The sequence below is a fragment of the Lolium perenne genome, chromosome 7, assembly GCF_019359855.2.
Source record: "Lolium perenne isolate Kyuss_39 chromosome 7, Kyuss_2.0, whole genome shotgun sequence".
Taxonomy (NCBI): Eukaryota; Viridiplantae; Streptophyta; class Magnoliopsida; order Poales; family Poaceae; genus Lolium; species Lolium perenne.
In genome coordinates, this window is record NC_067250.2 from 251,607,378 (window position 1) to 251,626,556 (window position 19,179).

The 19,179-nt window shown below is 49.4% G+C and overlaps 1 protein-coding gene and 2 long non-coding RNA genes across 3 annotated transcripts; 1 reads left to right on the forward strand and 2 right to left on the reverse strand.

Annotated features, from left to right (window-relative positions):
• Positions 1-525: 525 nt before the first annotated feature.
• LOC127315356 (secreted RxLR effector protein 161-like) lies at positions 526-1,287 on the reverse strand. The gene has a single exon (XM_051345851.1). It carries the CDS (start codon positions 1,285-1,287, stop codon positions 526-528), a length of 762 nt encoding a protein of 253 aa, XP_051201811.1.
• An 11,668-nt stretch (positions 1,288-12,955) lies between these two features.
• LOC127311899 (uncharacterized) lies at positions 12,956-14,162 on the reverse strand. Its single transcript, XR_007857965.2, has 3 exons — positions 13,928-14,162; positions 13,767-13,847; positions 12,956-13,085 (listed from the first exon to the last, which is right to left on the reverse strand). It is a non-coding gene; the product is annotated as an uncharacterized lncRNA (long non-coding RNA).
• Positions 14,163-16,893: 2,731 nt separating this feature from the next.
• Positions 16,894-17,532, forward strand: LOC127311901 (uncharacterized). The gene is made up of 2 exons (XR_007857966.2): positions 16,894-17,157; positions 17,276-17,532. It is a non-coding gene; the product is annotated as an uncharacterized lncRNA (long non-coding RNA).
• The last annotated feature ends 1,647 nt before the right edge of the window (positions 17,533-19,179 follow it).

Consider the following 19,179-nt stretch of genomic DNA (forward strand, 5'->3'; position numbering starts at 1 on the left):
AGCGCCGGCCGCCCGCGAGAGCACCAGTCGGCCGCCACGCTCCCCCCCGCCCGCAGCTCGCAGCAGTCGGTCGCCACGCTCGCCCCCGCCCGCAGCTCGCAGCAGTCGGTCGCCACGCTCGCCCCCGCCGGCTCAATGGCCTCCCAAGCTCGCAGCAGCCGGCCGCCCACGCCCGCTTGTCAGCTCTAACCCTCACACGCGATCATGATCGAATGAGGTAGAGTGGGAGAGGGAGCTGGAGGTAGACGATGAACACTTGGAGGTTTTCTGTTTCATTCATCTTGTTATTGAGCGATTACAAAAGGTGTGTCGTGACTTCCGCCACGTCCCCGACTGAATCGTGCCATCCCACGACTCGGAACGAGCTCAACGACGATCCTACAAACATGGAGGTGCTCGCACTAAACACGACGTCGTCCTCCTAAATCTTCTCTAACAGAAAACTATCTAACCTGACGAAACTGAATCCTATCGACACTAACAGCTACTTAACTGAAACTTATTCAACAAATCTCCCCCTAAGTTTTAGTCGCGGATGATGTTGGTGACGCCGATCCTCGCGTGCAGGTCCTGGAACCGAACGCGCCCAAGAGACTTGGTGAGAATATCGGCGAGCTGGTTGGTGGTGCCAATGTGTTCGACGGTGACCCTGCCGTCTGCGACGTACTCCCTGATGAAGTGGTGGCGAGTGTCGATATGCTTGTTGCGATCATGGAACACTGGGTTCTTGATCAGCTGTATGGTGTTTTGATTGTCGATGAAGAGCTTCACCATCTCCTCCTCCTTGTTGAGCAGTTCGCCGAGAAGACGATGGAGCCAAGCTGCCTGGCACGCCGTTGCTTTGGCAGCCATGTATTCTGCTTCACATGAGGAGAGTGCCACCGTCTTCTGCTTGACAGATTGCCAAGTCACTGGGCAGCCGTTGATGAGGAAGAGACTGCCCGTTGTGCTCTTGCGATCATCCAGGTCACCGGCCAGGTCTGCATCACTGTAGCCCACGAGCTCGAGCTGCTCGCCGCCGCCACGAAGTAAGCACCCGTAGCTCTTGGTGCCAACAATGTACCGAAGGAGATGCTTGACCATGCTCAGGTGTTCCAGTGTCGGCTTCTCCATGAAGCGACTGACGAAGCCCACTGCGAACGCAATGTCGGGCCTGCTATGCACCAGGTAGCGGAGACCACGGACGATGGAACGATACATCGTGGCATCCACCGGTGGGTTTGAGCTGATCTTGCTCATCTTCAGGCGCGGCTCCATTGGCACCTGGGTCGTGGTGCAGTTTGTCATGCCAGCCTTCTCCAGGAGCTTGCCTGCGTAAGCGGACTGACAGAGGGTAATCTCGCCGCCGCCCTGAGACACCTCGATGCCAAGGTATTAAGCGAGGAGACCAAGGTCACTCATCTTGAACCTGTCCATCATCTCGCGTTTGAACTTGGCGATCTCCTGCTTGCTGCCGCCAGTGACGATCAGATCGTCGACGTAGACGCCCAGCAGCAGACGTGAACCATCATCGCCGCATGTGTACACAGCATGCTCTGACGGGCTCCTGGTGAAGCCCAGGGACATGAGCGTGCTTTCGAGCTTCGCGTTCCAAGCTCGCGGTGCTTGACGCAGCCCGTAGAGCGCCTTCTTCAGGCGCATCACCTTGCCCTCCATGTCGTCGATGACGAAGCCAGGGGGTTGGGAGACGTACACTTTCTCCTCAAGGTCTCCATTCAGGAATGCGCTCTTGACGTCGAGGTGATGCACCTCCCAGTTGTGGTGTTCGGCGATGGCGAGGAGGATGCGCACCGAGTCCAGGCGCGCAACTGGTGCAAAGACCTCTTCAAAGTCTATGCCAGCTCGCTGCGCATACCCCTTTGCCACCAGCCTCGCCTTGTGTTGCACCACTTCTCCTGATGGGTTTTTCTTCAACTTGTACACCCATTTTAGCCCGATGGGACGGTGACCGGAAGGGAGGTTGGAGAGCTCCCAGGTGTCGTTCTCCTTGATCGCGGCCATCTCCTCAGCCATGGCCGCGCGCCATCCTGCTTCCGCTTGAGCTTCACCGAACGTCGCAGGCTCCTCTCCTTTGGCGAGGAGAAGCCCTTGCTCTAGCTCGGCATCAATGTTGGTGACGGTCCTGAACCTGCGCACATGGGCGTCACGGTCCTCCGCATACGGAGTGTTAGCGCTGGTGGGCATCGCGAACTCCACGGAGGGCTCCAGGGAGTCGCCTGAGTCATGGAAGTGTGGGACCGCCGGTGTCTGCGGCGACACCGTGCCGTCTGCGCTCTGTGCGCGCTCTGGCGCTGGAGATGCCGCGCCGTGCGCGTCCGGTACGCGCTCTGGCGCGGACGGACCGGCACCGGAGCCTCGTGGAGCAGCGGCTTGAGGAAGCGTGTACTCCACGTCGAAGTCGATGTTCACCGCTTCCAGGCCGCCGTTCTCCCAGCTCCATGATGCTGCTTCGTCGAAGACAGGGTCGCGCGTGACATGCACCGTCTGCGTCAAGGGGTCGAAGACCTTGTACGCGTTGGAGCCTGGCTTGTAACCCAGCAGGACCATCTTCCTGTTGCGGTCCTTGAGCTTCTTGAGGTGTGGCCGAGCCGTTTTGACGTGCACGACACAGCCAAAAACCCGCAGGAAATGCAGATTTGGCATCTTGTCGTGCCAGAGTTCGTACGGCGTCTTGCTGTCGACGGCGCGCGTGAAGGAGCGGTTCAGGAGGAACACCGCTGTCGTCACTGCCTGCCCCCAAAACATGTTGGGCACACCTCGCCCCTTGAGCATGCTGCGTGCGGTGGACACCACCGTCTGGTTGCGGCGTTCCACCACGCCGTTGTGCTGCGGTGTGTAGGGCGCGGAGAGGTGACGTTGGACGCCTCTGTTGGTGCAGAACTCGTCGAGGAGCGGGAGGTGAACTCCCCCCCCCCTCTGTCGGTGCGGAGGGTGCGCAGGGTGCAGCCGCTCTGCACTTTGGCGGCTGCCTTGATGCGACGGATCGCAGCTTCGGCCTCATCCTTGCTGGAGAGCAGCACCAGCCACATGTAGCGGCTGAAGTCGTCCACCATCAAGAGGAAGTATCGCTTCCCTCCTGGCATCGCCGGCGTGATGGGTCCGCAGAGGTCGGCGTGGATCAGCTCGAGGCGTTCCGTGGCGCGGTACTTTGCCACCTGTGGGAACGGGGCCCGCCTCTGCTTCCCTGCCAGGCAGGCGTCGCAGAGCTGGTCCGTGTGGCCGATCTCTGGCAGCCCGTGAACCATGTCGTTGCGTGACATGGCGCGGAGCGCACCGAAGTTCTGGTGGCCGAGCCTCTCGTGCCAGGTCCAGCTACTGTCGCTGGAGCGCAGCGACAAGCACACTAGCTGTACCACCTGCAGGTTCACCTTGTAGAGACGGTTCGGGGAGCGAGGTACCTTGGCGAGCAGGCGATTGCTCCGATCCCAGAGAGACATGAAGCCGTTGCGGATCGCCGAGGGGCAGCCGTTCTCATCGAGCTGGCCGAGGCTGACGATGCTCGTCTTGAGCTTGGGGATGAGGTAGACGTCCGTGCCGGTTATCGCCCAACGATGTCGACGACAGAGTTATCACCGAACCGCACCATGCCGGTTACCTTGGTGTCCAGCTCGGCGAAGACAGCGTGACTGCTGGTCATGTGGTTGGATGCGCCGCTTTCGAGGTACCAGGGCACATCGACCAGCTCATGCTCTTCGCCAAGTCGCACTTTGGCTCGCTCCTCGTTGAGGAACACGTGTCCGCCGACGCTTTCGGGCTCGTCGGTGACTGGGCACAGCTGCGCCATGAGAAGCGCGACAGGCTCGTCGTCGTCACCGTCCTTGACCAGGTGAGCCTCCTCCCTCTTCTTCTTGCGACAGTCACGGGCCCAGTGCCCGAGCTTGCCGCAGTAGTGGCACTTGTCGTCGCGTGCGGCGCCACCGCCATTCGCCCCTTGCGGTTTGTCGCGCGCGCCGTCGTTGTCGCGCCCCTTGTTGCGGCGGTTGCCACTGCTGCCACCGCTACCTGACGACCCGTCGCCATCGCGGTGCTTCATGCGGGCGCGCCACTGCTCCTCCGTGAGCAGCAACTGGCCGCCGCCGGCCGTACCTGCGGGCTCGTCGTCATCGTCTTCCTCGTAGACCTTGAGGCGCCCCGTCAGTTCTTCAATGGACATGGTGGTGAGATTGAGGGGACTCTCGATCGACCGCGCCATTTGCTTGTACTTCTTCGGCACGATCTGCGGGTACTTGAGGATCGATTTCTTGTCGTCGATGGGGTCGCCATGGATGTCCAACTGGTGGACCAACTCCTGCAGCCTCAGCCCAAAATCATCGACAGACTGACCGGATTTGAACCAAAGATCCTCGTACTGCTTGCGGAAGTTTTGGGCCTTCGAGTCTCAAACTCGATCTGCCCCGACGCGGATCGTTTTGATCGCATCCCACGCCTCCTTCGCCATGTCCTTGACGAAGAGCATCGGAATCATCTCCGGAGGTATGGCGTGGAGGATCGCCTCCAACGCCGCACGGTCGTCGTTGTACTCACCCACGCCAGTGTCGATGACATCCCACAGGTGACGAACCTGCAGGATCACCTTCATGAGCAGCGACCAGGTGTTGTAGTTCGTCCTCGTCAGTACGGGCCACGCCGTGTTGGAGCTGCCGCCCGCGTCGCGCGTGGAGCGTGGGACAGCCAGTGCCCTTGGTGCCGAGGAGAGTGGTGATGAAGCGGCGCCCGAGTTCTTCCCGTCCTTGTCCGCTTCTGCGGCGGCCCTCTTGGACGCATCATCGCCGCCCTTCATCATCGCTCTCTCCGAGACACCTTCCTAGGCTTTGATACCACTTGTCAGCTCTAACCCTCACACGTGATCACGATCGAACGAGGTAGAGAGGGAGAGGGAGCTGGAGGTAGACGATGAACACTTGGAGGTTTTTGGTGCAGCGTACAACGTACTGCTTTTCTGTTTCATTCATCCTCTTATTGAGCGATTACAAAAGGTGTGTCGTGACTTCCGCCACGTCCCCGACTGAATCGTGCCATCCCATGACTCGGAACGAGCTCCACGACGATCCTACAAACATGGAGGTGCTCGCACTAAACACGACGCCGTCCTCCTAAATCTTCTCTAACAGAAAATTGTCTAACTTGACGAAACTGACGAAACTGAATCCTATCGACACTAACAGCTACTTAACTGAAACTTATTCAACACCGCTCGCCGCCAGCGCCGGCCGGTCGCCCCTGTTCGTCGGCCGCCAGCCCGCGCCGCCCGCCCCACGTGCTCGAGCAACCACGTCGCCCGCCCCCTTGGCATTCCTCTCCAAATTCCGGCGAATTTTGGCTCGATTCCGGCAACTCCCATCGAATTTGGTAGACTCCGGATCTCGTACGGGCTGAAGTTTCCTTCGGCCAACGCGGAAGTGGGGATGGGGTTCACACTCGGAAGGGCTCGCGAGACTGGGTAATTGGGGTTTCCGCGAGGCAAAACTGGATGGGCTGGATATTTTTTCCGGATGGGAGTCCGATGCGGTGTCTAGACTAGCCCCTTTCTGCCTAAAACTGAAAAACAGCGGTTATTTTCTAGATGGGGGTCGGATGGGGGCCTGCTAGAGATGCTCTTAGCACCTTGTTCCGCATCTGTGAGATCACGTGTTCAATTCCCAGATCCTGCTTAAAGGCAACCCTTTTTTATTTGACAAGTCCTTTCTGACTTGTGGGTCTATGTCCCACTTGTCATTCTGTCTAGTTAGGTTCCCTCCGGTGAGAACTGCGTCAACACCAAGTCAGCACATCCTGGCCCTGCGCGTCAGCTCCTGTGGCTGGCACCCCTCTCGGAATAAAATGTTCTTTGTTTTTTTTTTTTTGAAAATTGCAGAAATTTGCTAAAACTTGGGAAGTTCATATCTTTCAAACCGTAACTTGAAATAAAAAGTATGATTTTGATCAGAAAATTATGAGGAACTTGCATATGCCATACATACATCTATTTGCATCTCACACCATGTCATGACGCGATAGTTATGCATGTTCACCTAACATACATGCGGAGTATTTCGGAACACCGACTACGTTTTCCCGCTTCGATTAATATTGAAGTAGCTTATTCTTGCCATGTTATGCTATGCTAATCAATATTTAACTTTGTTGGTAGAAAAGAAACTCCAACCCTAATTTGTTTGCGCGGGATTCCGATTCCGCTTAATCCGGATAAGGTGCATTGCATCATCATTATCATGCCATGCATATCATATCTCGATCATGTTGATTCTTCTCTGTACAGTGTTCGAGTATTCGCTTCTTACCGAATATGATCGCGAAGTGGTGATGTGAGATACGACAAGTTCTTCTACAGCTTTTTACACGCGAGAACACCTGCTTCACCTATTTTACAGTTTTACTCTCGTTACTCTCCTGCTATACTTATATTGTGTTTATGTTCGAGTCACGTGTCGTATTCCACTGTTACCCATATGAGCCGTGTTACCTATCCGCTACCTATCGCTGTTGTTTGTTGGTTGAGCTTTGCGAATCGTAGCGCGAGTTTAGGGTTTTGATGTTATCTAGATCTGTTATCAGGATATGTTGGGAAATTGTTTTTACTTGGTATATCTGTTGTTAGAGATAATCATGGCTCACTTACATGTTAGTAATAAAACTAATGCATCGATGGCTTAGTTGTATTCGGTTTTCAACATGGCTACTTTTGTCCATTAAATATCTTAGGACCCGAGTTCTTGTTATTTTTTTCTGAAACTGTGCGCTCTAACCATACGTGGGTATGCTCACTGGGTCTCTCCTCGATCACTGTCGGAATCTACAGCTTTGTCCAGTAGTCACAATTAGTTTGGAACGCTTTGTTTCTTCCGGCTGTGCAAACTTGTTTCTTTGTGGTCAGATGCTATGATGTTACTTTTGGGGAAGCCGTGTGTGTTTTGTAACCCTGTTGTCTCTTGCACGCTCGTAGGTTGCGGGGCCGCTGCGAGGGCCGTGATTGTTGATGCACCATCCCTGACGATTTTTGCTCTCCCTGTGGTGCATCTCAAAAACTTTTTTTTTCTCGTTTTTGAGGCCATCTAGCACCACGGAAATGTGAAAAACATCGCACATGGTGGCGCACGGTGAATTCTCGGGTGCGCCGGCCAAATCAATGCAAATCCGCACCGCCCAGGGCTGTAGGGCCCAAATGGCAGCGTCTCTAGCGATATATTTTTTCGATCGCGCCCTCTCATTCACAGTCTCCAATCGAGCCGTTTACGCTGCTGGCTCATGGGCCCCGCATGTCATCTTCTCTAAACGATAAATATTTCTTTTTTGGATTTTTTTGACCACCTGATTTTTGTCTACTTACTTTTTCTTTCGATCCCGTGCCGCCTTGGAAACAGTGAGACCGCCCCTGCAAAATGGGATCTATATGTCATCCTCTATGTACAATAAAAGCTTTTTTCTTCGATTATTTTTGGTACCTAATATTTGGCCACTTTCCTTTTTCTTTCGATCCCATGCTGCATTTGAAACGTTGATAACGATATTATAAAATGCGTCTCACATGTCAGACTCTATGAATAATAAAAATTTCCTTTCCTGGATTTATTTTTAACACCTAAATTCTGGCTACTTGATTTTTTCTTTCGATCCCATGTCGCTTTTGAAACATTGAGGACTCTGCTGGCTCATGGGTCCCACATGTCAGCCTCTATGAACAATAAAAGTTTCATTTGTTGGATTTATTTTTGACCACTAATTTCTGGTTACTTGTTTTTTTCTTTCGATCCTGATTATTTACCTTTTTCTTTCGATCCACTACCATCTTTGAAACGTTGAGGATGCTTCTGGCTCATGGGTCTCATATGTCAGCCTCTATGAACAATAAAAAATTTCTTTGTTGGATTTATTTTTGACCCCTAATTTCTGGCTATTTTGCCTTTTTTCTTTCGATCCCTGCCGCATTTGAAACGTTGAGCACGCTGCTGGCTCATGGGTCCCACATGTCAGCTTCTATGAACAATAAAACTTTGCTTTGTTGGATTTATTTTTGACCCATAATTTCTAGCTATTTGCCTTTTTTTCTTTCGATCCCCTGCCGCCTTTGAAACATTGAGGATGTTGATGGCTGATGCGTCCCACATGTCAACCTCTATGAACAATAAAAGTTTACGATGTTGGATTTATTTTTGACCCCTTATTTCTGGTTATTTTCCTTTTTCTTTCGATCCCATGCTGCCTTTGAAATTTTGAGGATGCTGCTGGCTCATGGTTCCCACGTGTCAGCCTCTATGAACGATGCAAGTTTTGATTTAATTTTTACCCATAATTTCTGTGTATTTGCCTTTTTTCTTTCGATCCCCTGTCGCCTTTGAAACGTTGAGGACGCCGTTGGCTTATGGGTCCCACATGCCAGCTTCTATGAACAATAAAGTTTTCTTTGTTGAATTTATTTTTTACCCCTAATTTCTGGCTATTTACATTTTTTTCGATCCACTGCCGCCTTTGAGACATTGATGATGCTACTGACTCATGGGTCCCACATGTCAGCCTCTCTGAACGATAAACATTTTCTTTCTTACATTTACTTTTGACCCCTAATTTCCAGCTATTTGCCCTTTTCCGATCCACTGTTGCCTTTGAAGCGTTGAGGCCGCTGCTGTAAAATAGGACCATATGTCATCCTCTCTTAATGATAAATGTTGAGGCGGTTGCTGCAAAATGGGTCCCACATGTCACTCTCTGTTTAATAAATATTTCCTCTCTCAGATTTATCTTTGACCCTTCTGGCTATTAATTCCAACACTAGAAAGATAGCATGCCAAAATATCTTTTTAAGTGAGCCTAGATCACTTGGTTAGGGAAGTGGATGTACAACCCAGCTACCCAGGTTCAAGTCCCCAGGGACGCAAATTTGGGTTCTTATTATTTAAAAATAAAAATCACTGTAGGGGCTTCCCCTGCTGTATTCATTTCAAAAAAAATCACCAATATATTTACAGCAAAGCCAACAAAATATTTGGGTATTTACACTAATACTCAACATCATTAACAATTTCCCATGCTAAATAACTTAACAACAAATTAGTTGGTGATTTACAACAATATTTCATAAATTTCTCAACTAACTTAATTAAGTAATCCAACAACAGCAAATTTATTGTGCCATATCTATTTGCAGATAGATTGATAAGTTGCTTTCAACAAATTTTGTCGCAACAAAATGTCGTCCATTGCGACCTGTGCTCACTAATTCGGCACGGCGGTCGGCGACCACGAATTTGGCTCGCCGGAGTGCCGGTGGCACTAGATCCGGTCAGCGAAACTCATATGAGACCCCGGTTTGTTAAAAAAAGATAACATCAAAAAATCTTGTTAATTTTTTCCAATAAAATTCTAATTGATCATTGACATTTTTGTAGCACCGTAGTAGAAAAATATGATTGATAGCTAGATAGTGTCACGATATTATTTGATTCATAGCCTTTTTTTGCGACGAAATCAGAGAGCTTTATTCAACACAAACCATACCAGGCTCATCAGCTTGAAGACTTGTTACAAGAAAGTCTGGAATCCTATCAAGCCAACTACTCGTCACCATCAATGTACAAGCCAACTTGGCACAAAGATGAGCCGAGACATTCGCTTTTTTTTTTGAGAACACAGTACAACGCAGACACTCACAAACACGCACGTACAAACACCCCTATGAACGCACGCACGTACACCCTACCCCTATGAGCACCTCCGAGGGACTGAGCCGGCATATCTTGAGGTTGACGAAGTCACCACTGGCGCCTCGCTGTTGACGGGCACGTCACCTACCACTGAAAGCATAGCGCCGGTTAAATCCTGGAATAAATCCAGATAAATGCAAACACCCATGTCAAGTCTAGGACTTGAACCTGGGTGGGCTGGTTCCACCACAAGGGACCTAACCACCAGAGCCAAGCTCTGGTTGCAAGCCGAGACATTCGCTGATCGTAAAGAATGCTGAATAACAAAAAAGCTAAAACTAGAAGTTAGCTCTCCTACTTCTTGAATAATTGGTGCCGCAACCGATCGAGAGTCGTGGCGAGCGTTCCAGAGAATCACCATCTCCAGGCAGTATGTCTCCATCACCACCCTTGGATATCCTCGAAGACGGGCAAGCATCACGCTGTCCCTCAGCGCCAAGGCCTCAGCAATGAGAGGGTCTATCAGTCCCTCATAGGGTTTACTCCATGCTCCTAAGAAGGTGGACCTTGACCTCGCAACGCCACCGGCACCTCCTTTCCGAGCATCAAAGGCTAGACCACCATCAGTGTTTATTTTAACTGAACCTTCTTCAGGTGGGAGCCAACCATGTCCAGGCAGAACCATTGCCAGCTTTTTCGGAAGAACCAAGACAGCCATGGCCTCCTTGGCCATCTTCAGGGATTGTGTAGGATCTCTTCAGGGATTGTGTAGGATCGAAAAACCTCGATCATGTGTCCAGATGTCCCTGGACGTCCATATCGCCCACATCGTGGCGATCATCTTTGCTCTGTCGGAGCGGATCACATGTAATATCTCTAGACCATGTAGCTGGGTGCAATCTGGGCAAGTCAAAGTGGAGCCACGATTGGGCCTCTTCCCAGAACCTCCTTGCATACGTACACTGCAACAGTGCATGCATCAAATCTTCATCCATGGATAGGCAAATCTTGCATCTACCTATTGGTACAATATGTCTGTGCTTGAGGACACTCTCGACCGGTAGAATTCCGCGAAGGACTCTCCACTAGAACACACGCACCTTGGGCCCAACATTTAGTTTCCACAGTGATGTCCACATCTGCTTTTCAGTATTTGACGTCTCGGTTATCGTCCCTTCCTCTAGAGCAATATACTTGTTGCGAGTCACTAGAGACCGATACGCTGTTTTAATAGAATACACACCCAACCTTTCTAAGGACCAAGCCCAGAAATCATCCCCGCCGTAATGGGATATTCAAGATAGCATCCGCCTCCGGAGTGATGAAATTTCTCGTTACTAGCACAACCTTCCAGCTGCCACTCTCAGATCAGCAACAATATTAATCTCATCTCTCCCTGTTTGAGCTGAAGGTGTCAAATTTCTGATCCCTGGGATCCAACTATCTTGCCAAACCGAGACTGAACTGCCATTACCAATTCGTTTGATCAGCCCAAGTTGCAAAGCTTCCTTCCCTGCTACAATTGCTTGCCAAGTAGCTGAAGAACTGGCCGGAGCTGTAGCTTGTAAAAAATTAGAGTTAGGGTAATACCTACCCTTTAGAACCCTGGCACACAACGTATCAGGTTCAGTCATTAATTTCCAACCGTGCTTTCCGAGAAGAGCAATGTTAAAAAGTTCAAGGTCCCGAAATCCCATACCACCCTTGACTTTTGGTGTAGTCAGCTCCTTCCAAGATACCCAATGTACCGACCTTCTGTCCAAAGAGCTACTCCACCAATATTTCGCAGTACTCGACGTTAAGCCTTTGTAGACTTTCTTCGTCAGTTTGAAACAACTCATACTAAAGGTTGGAATTGGATAACAGTCTTCAGGAACACCTCCCGTCCCACGCATAAAAGCATCCGTTCACAACCTTGTACTTTGCTTCGGATACGTTCGGCAATATGATCGAACGATCCACTAGTAATCCGCCCTACTGCAGTAGGCAAGCCTAAATATCTTTCACTAAAGGCTTCAATCGGAATACCCAACACTTGCTTCAAAGACTGCTGAACTGAATAAGGTGTGTTTGGACTAAAGTAGATAGAACTTTTATCTCTATTAACACATTGACCAGAACAATCACCATAGATTCACAATATCTCATTCAGCCACTCCCCACTGCTATCACATGCACTCATAAAAATGAGGCTATCATCAGCAGGTGATTGATCCATGGGCTGTTGACGCTCACTCTTATTCCTCTGTCCACTTGGTTCCACCAAAATGATTTAGGAGGGTTGTAAACACTTGTGCCCAAAGAAGAAACAGATAGGGTGAAATGGGGTCACCTTGTCGTAGCCTTCGCGATGGAGTAAAAAATGGCAGCAATTCCCCATTCATCCTGACAGTAATCTGACGGAGGAAACACATTTCTGAATCAGCCTTACTGTATTATCACTAAAACCAAGTCTCAACATCATGGCTTCGAGATAGTGCCACTCCACGCGGTCATAAGTCTTCATCATGTCAAGCTTAACCGCAGAAAATCTATTCCTACCCTTCTTCTTCCTCTTCATTGCATGAACACTTTCATATGCAATAAGAATATTATATGTAATAATACGACTAGGAACAAAAGCACTTTGTTCTTCCCCAATAATCTCCCCTAGAAAGACACGAAGTTTATTTGCAATGCACTTGGCACCTATCTTATAAAGCACCGGGCAGAGAGATATTGGTCTATATTTGATTCATAGGAGAACTGAGTTCCAGCTCAGTGGCAAGGCAAGCGAGTGCGCAGCCAGCCCACCCGGGTTCGAATCCCCATCTCGCGGTAATTTCGCAGGGAGGGGCGAATAAACCGGGTTATCATCCTAACGTCCATCCGCGGGGAGAGTCTCATCCTACCTAACAACGTATAGCCAAGGGAGGGATCATTCCCCCGTTGGTCAACGTTTTATATTTGATTCATAGCCTCTCGCTCCCTATTTGTTTTGCGGCCTGTAGGCTAGTACTAGTAGGTTTCGAATACTAGCACTAGAAGTACGTACACGAGTAGCAAAACAGCTACTCGAAAGAAAAGAAAAAGAGTAGCAAAACAGCAGTTGCAGTGGTCCTACCCACGTGAGAGAAAGCAACCTGCAAGATGAGGAGAGAGAGAGCGCGCGATACTATGACTATACTAGACCATGACAGCGCGCGTTGCTGCGCCCGTCATATTTTGAATATAATGGTAGTATTTTTTCTAAATATTAAGGTGTAAAATATGGGCGTTGAAATTTTGAAAATAAATATACTATTTATTGCTATGATTGGTCAATTATCATTGTCATTTCCAATGGATACATGATACTACCAAGAGGAAGAACAAAACCTAGCAAGCCAGCATTTGATGCAGCCGAGAGGGGGAAAATCCTTGAGTCCATAAGGAAAGTTCTTTTCTTTCTTCAACACCACACATTTTCTGGAAAGGGAGCAATGCAAGCTTATAATTGCTCAAGAAAAGCAACAATTAGATATGGAATTACGATAAGCAATTTCCCACATAATTGCATACCAAGATTACAGGTAAATTATCTTCATTAAGCAACTTATCGCTGCCTTTAGCAGCCAACCGTGGCCATAACTATGTACCCTAGAGAACATGTTAACGGAACAAGACATAATTACTAAGAGTTCTCCATTTCTTTAAAACAAATTCTATCTGAGTTCAGATTCAATCGATCCATGGATGGAGATGACAAAAGGAAAATCACAAGTGGAAAGCCTCTTGTCTTCTTTAAAAGAAATAGAAATAATACGTGAACTGAAAACATATCTAGGAATTAACTTGGTGCCTTAACTTAAATACAAAACGTGTATGTGCCTCAAATCTACTTCATAGGCACAGAAAGAGTATATAGTAGAGCCAAAATAAGGTGCAGTACTTTAACTTCAGCCAATTGGAATTAGGTCGGATAGTAAATAAGCATATTCGAACTTATAATGGGGCAAATGATCTAAAAGTGAATGAGGTTGGGACAGCTGCTTCATTTAAACGTGAGAGCAAATAAGCAGAGTAAGTGTCCTTACCTGCCCAGCAGTTTGATTTGAGATGTAAATTTCAATGAAAAGTAATTAAACCGATAACAAAACTTATGGGTACCTAGGGAAGACCCTTATTCACAAGCCTAACTCCAGGTCTGTTTAGATGGTGAACATCGTGCTTCCAAAGGGAAGGAATTATCTGCACATAGTGAATTAACAGTTAAAATTTTCGTCGATCAGTAAAAACTATATATCTAACAAATGTATATAATAACATACACATGCAGCAAGTGGGCTTCTGATAAAGTTTGTAATAACCAAGTGGCAAGTGGTTTAACTGGTTGCTGATAATGGCTTCGGGAATCATCTGCACCTAGCAATAAAAATAATGACAATGTTACAAGATAAATAAAGCCTCCCAGCCCCTGAAATAGAAAACAATATAAGAAATTCAAGAACACATCAGAAAGTTAGTACATATATGAAGGCAACAGTAGTAATTGGGTAAAACTTTCTGTAGTGAACACGAAACAAAACCGATGTTCATCAGATATGTCATGCAAGTCATTGGTCAAGAGCTCACATGCATGAGAACAAGCACCTCCATGTAAGAATGCAATGCACTAACGATTCATATAAATGCAAGTGGTAAGCAAAAATCTGCACAAGTAACCATATCATACAGGCTGCATCCATGTTGATTCAAGAAACAATGTACAAATTATTCAGCAACTTCCTTGACAACTTATTTTTACAATGGGGGATGAAAGATGTCTAGTTATAATAACACATACAACCTTCATAATAGATCCATTCAACAGGGTACTTGGGATTGTCCAGAAATATTTTGAATCCTCTTTCATTTAGAGCAGTTTCTCGCTGTATAAGATATTCATTCATCTATTGTGATGGACATGCCATGAACCTAAAAAGCTTAGAAGATATATAGTCAGATCATTAACTGTAACCAACAGATATCGTAGAATCGGACGGTTTAGCCTCCCAAATCGTTGTGGAGAGGTCTAGGTAGTTCCATCTTACTGTTAACTAATGAGCAGAGAGCACGCTAGCTAGGTGCGGCGTGGAAAAAGAGCGACCGATCCCGCGCCTCCACCGGTCGCCCGGCGGTCAGAAGCGTTTTCCATAAGGGCATCTCCAGGGGGCGACGAAAACGGACGCTGAGCGACCGTTTGCGTCCGCCGCGACTGGAAATGCGTCTGGGTCCTGCTCCAGCGGGGCGACGCAAAAGCATCAGGTTTGCATCTCCGCGGATACTCCGTGGTCGCGCCGACTGTCCGCCGAAAAAGACGTAGGACTCGCGCGTCAGTGGCAAGGAGGCCGATATTATTCCCGCCAGTGGCCATTCCCCGCGCGAAATATCAAAGTAGACCGGCCCGAGCAGTCCAGAAGCGATGGACGTCCTGTTCGACGAAATGGCCCCGCCTGCCCCGACGATGGACGGCCCGGTACGTGAGCTCTCTCAATGTGTGCGACTGTCGTGTATCATGCGTCTGACGTCCGGTCATTCGTAGGACTATTGGAAGGACCGGAATGAGGCAGACATCGAGGCCATGATCTTCGGCGGCGGCTTCGTTGGCGAAAATCGGGCCGGGATAGGCCCGCATGATGATTGGGCACCGACGCAAGATGCGGAGGACATCGAAGCCGCACGGCTGTTCACCACCCAGCAGACGCAGCCAACACCCGTGTGCGTCGACGACTTCGACGACGCGCCAACACAACATGTCCCCACGTACATTGCTACCAAGAAGAAGGGGGTGAGCCGCAGGACACAAGGCTTCATCGACGACGAGGACAAGTGTTTGTGCGAAGCGTGGCTGGCAACGAGTCATGACTGTATTAATGGCGCGCAGCAAAAGGGCAAGGTCTATTGGGCCAAGGTCATGCAGCAGTACAACGAGACCAAGATGCACCCGCCCTACCATATCCCAAGCCCTCGGACGGAAGAGTCCCGCCAATAAAGATGGAACTACATCAAACAAGAGACAAGCAAGTTCTGCTCAGCGGTCGAATATGCTAAGAACCACCCCGTAAGCGGCGCTGGCGTCATTTCAATGGTAAACACGATACAACCATCATCATTCTACACTATTTGCATCATTCTATGTACATCATTGGCGGCATTGATTGCAGGTATCCCGCGCCTTGGAGAGGTTCAGGGCAGTGGATAAGAAGGACTTCCATATGGTCCATTGCTGGGACGTGCTCAAGGACGCGCAGAAGTGGAGGACAAGCTTTGCGTCCTACAACGAAGATGTGGGGAATGGGACAGCGGTCAACCTCGACGGCGAAGACGATGATCAAGGCCGTCCAGCCCTTCCACCTCGTCCCCGAGGCCATAAGGCTACCAAGGCCGATCTAGCCCGGGAGGCGGTCATTGCGTTCACCCAGAGCATGGAGAAGATAATGGCTGGGAATCTTGCCGCCTTGGCTGCTAGGGACGAGAAGAGGCGTTTGGAAAAAGAGGCCGCAACTGCCATCTACCACAACCTCGCGAAAGAGGTCATTGAGGTCCAAAGGATGGACGTCGAGGCCAAAAAGCATACGTCGAGGCCAAATTGCGTGACGCCGAGGCTAGGAGGATGGATGCCGAGGCCAAGACCCGTGCAGAAGACACAAGGATCATGCTTGCCGACTTGAGCGGCGTTAACGACGACACCAGGGCATGGTTCATGAAGAGGCGCGTCGAAATGCGCGCGCGAGACGTCTGATTGCCATCGCCACGCGCCCAGCACCTTGGCCTCCTTTTGGACTTTTTTTTATTGCTGTTTAGGCCTTGTTGTGCCCCTTTTGAACTCCACTTTGCGCCGTCCCTTGTGCAAAGTGTGATGAACATATTGCAGACCTTAATTTACGGCTGTAATTTCGTGCAAATTTGAGGCTACAATCTCTTTTTTGAATTCTAGCCTGCGCCAAAAATACGTCGCCCCGCTGGAGCCAGCCCCAGATGCAAACGGACGCGTGACCATTTACGCGTTCGGACGACGCAAACGGACGCCCGCGGACATTTTGGGAGTCCGAAATGCGTCGAGCCGTTGGAGATGCCCTGAGTATGACCCTAGTGACTCCATGAGAACCGTTCAAGAGTCATCGAGGCACGCGGAGACTTTGTGCGAGAAGACCGAGGAAGTCCGGTGCCGCATTCCTATTCATTCAACACAGGTTCTTCTGTTGGTTCCCAGTCAACAGAAATCATCTTGAGCTTTCTCACCAAGAGAGAAAAATGCAAATTCGGACCTCTTAATCTCTTATATAAAGGTGCTCGAAGCACTGCGGTCTCTACACCAGCACGCCAATTGTTCCCTTTCGGCGCACAGGTTTTGGCGGCTTTGCCCTCTGCAACGACCGTCGCGCATCTGGAAAGATGCACCCCAACTGTCGCATCTTGCTTGTCCAGCTTCTTGCCATCCTCGCGTTGATGTTCTTCGTCAGCGCCACCCTCGGTCGTCTAAGTCCTTCCGGGCGTCCGACGTGCAACGGCGGTACCCGTAAGTGCCCCCTTGCATTCCTCACGCTACTGTACTCTCAAAACCTCTCCTTGTTTAACTGCCTCTTGTATTGTTCATGCATGGTCTAATACTCTGGTGTACTCTCACATCGTCACAGAAAACCCAGTCGGCTGCTCATCTTTGCCCGGTAATAGCTGTCCAGGCTGTCCATGACACTAAGCGTATTCTGGTTCTGGAGAATGGGATGCGGATCCGAAGATTCTCCAAACCATTGAACTCAGGATGACAGCAGGGCTCGTTCCGAAGCTTATGTCAACGACAATGGTTTTTAGGAGATTATCCAAGTAAAATGAGATGTACAAGTGTGTTATCATTCTGTTCTACAATATAAGCCGTTTTAGCAAATTATGCTCATATTGTGAGACGGCGGGACTAGTATTTACTTTCTCGTACGAGTAGAGATATGAATGACACAAGGCCACAATCATTTAAGGACAGTAAAAATAGCTGAATAAAACAATTCATCTATAGATATACATTCTGAATACTCCGTACAGTATTTTTCAATGGAACATACTAACACCGAAAGCACACGGCCAGTAAATAGTCCTATGCCCTAACCAACTACAACACGATCATTATGTGATGAGAAGAGAAGACGGTTCCCACCAAAAATAATTGAAACGTTCGCCTAGCTACACATTGCTAAGTCACATGTGCTAGAATGACATCTTCTCTGAAGCATTGGTTGGAATATATTGCATTACTAACTCAATTACTTGATGCCAAAGAAGGCATTGATGAATTAGCCATCAATTGTGTCAAAATCACAAATACGGTCCACAAAGATAAGGTGCATAGAAAATCTCACATTACTACCGGGACGACATTTGTTTCCACCGTCGTGAGAACTCAAGGTCTTCGAGGGGGGAGGGGAGGGGGGACTCGCATGCAGCATAACGGAGTCGCCGTTGTCCCGCTCCTTGGGGGAGTCCTTCATTCCCCCCTCTAGGGATACGAATCGCCGTTGTCTTTCCCTGATAGTGGCCATGGAGATCCGATCGACTCTTTGGTTATTGTCACTGGAGGTGTCACAGCCGCTCGCGTGGAGGTCGCACCCCAATGCCCCATAGTCTGAGACGACAAGCCACTGTCACCGACGAGGAAGGTCGAGCTTGATTGTGGCGTTGTGGTCGCACCTTCGGCAGCAAAATCGCTAGCAAGGCTCTTGTTCGCCGGCCGCCTTGTACATGGCTTAATGATGTTGTTGGAGAAAGCCATCACCGAGTCGCAACACTTTGGATGAAACCTAGGTTCCGAGCTTGTCGCCACCGGGGAGATACCTCGTCAGGCTCGGATTCATGAAAGAAGCCTCCGGTTTCATTGGCGAAGTCAAGCACAGTTATCTCGAAATCGCTAGAGCTGCCGTTGTCGGGGTTTGGATTCTTTGTCGTAAATTTGTATGTAGGTGGGGGCTTTGCGACCGTGATTTTATGGGGTATCAACCTCATGCACACAAGAGATATACATGTTCAGGCCCCGGCTATAGTTCGCCGGTAAAAATCATACGTCTTGGTGGTCTTGATGGAATATGTATGTGTGCGGTGCTAGCATCTCGTGAGAAGACGACTGAAGCATGTTCTTCCCTGTCGGGTAAAAACTGGCTATGAACTGGGATGAAATGGTATGAACTCGCCGTCTCATTATTACCGAGGATGAGAGTAGATGGGGATGGGTTTGCTTGTTCGAGCCCCTTTCTACAGTTTGGCATTGAGTTGGCTTTGTTGGGTTTTGTTGTGTCTAGGATAAGTTCGCGTGTGGCTTTGCTTTGTCCCTCCCCCTGTGGTAGATGGCCCTATTTATACTACAAGGGAGTGCTCTCACTTGTGAAGGAGAGGAGGACACGTCCCTATTGTACCAAGACCCATGCGTCGAGATACGTGCCACATGCCTTAGACGGGACGGTTGTACTTCTAGGCGTCATGGCCTAGTCAAGCTGATGTAGAATCAGTGTCATGGGTTGCTTTCCCATACCTGATTGCTTGGGACAAGATCGGAAAG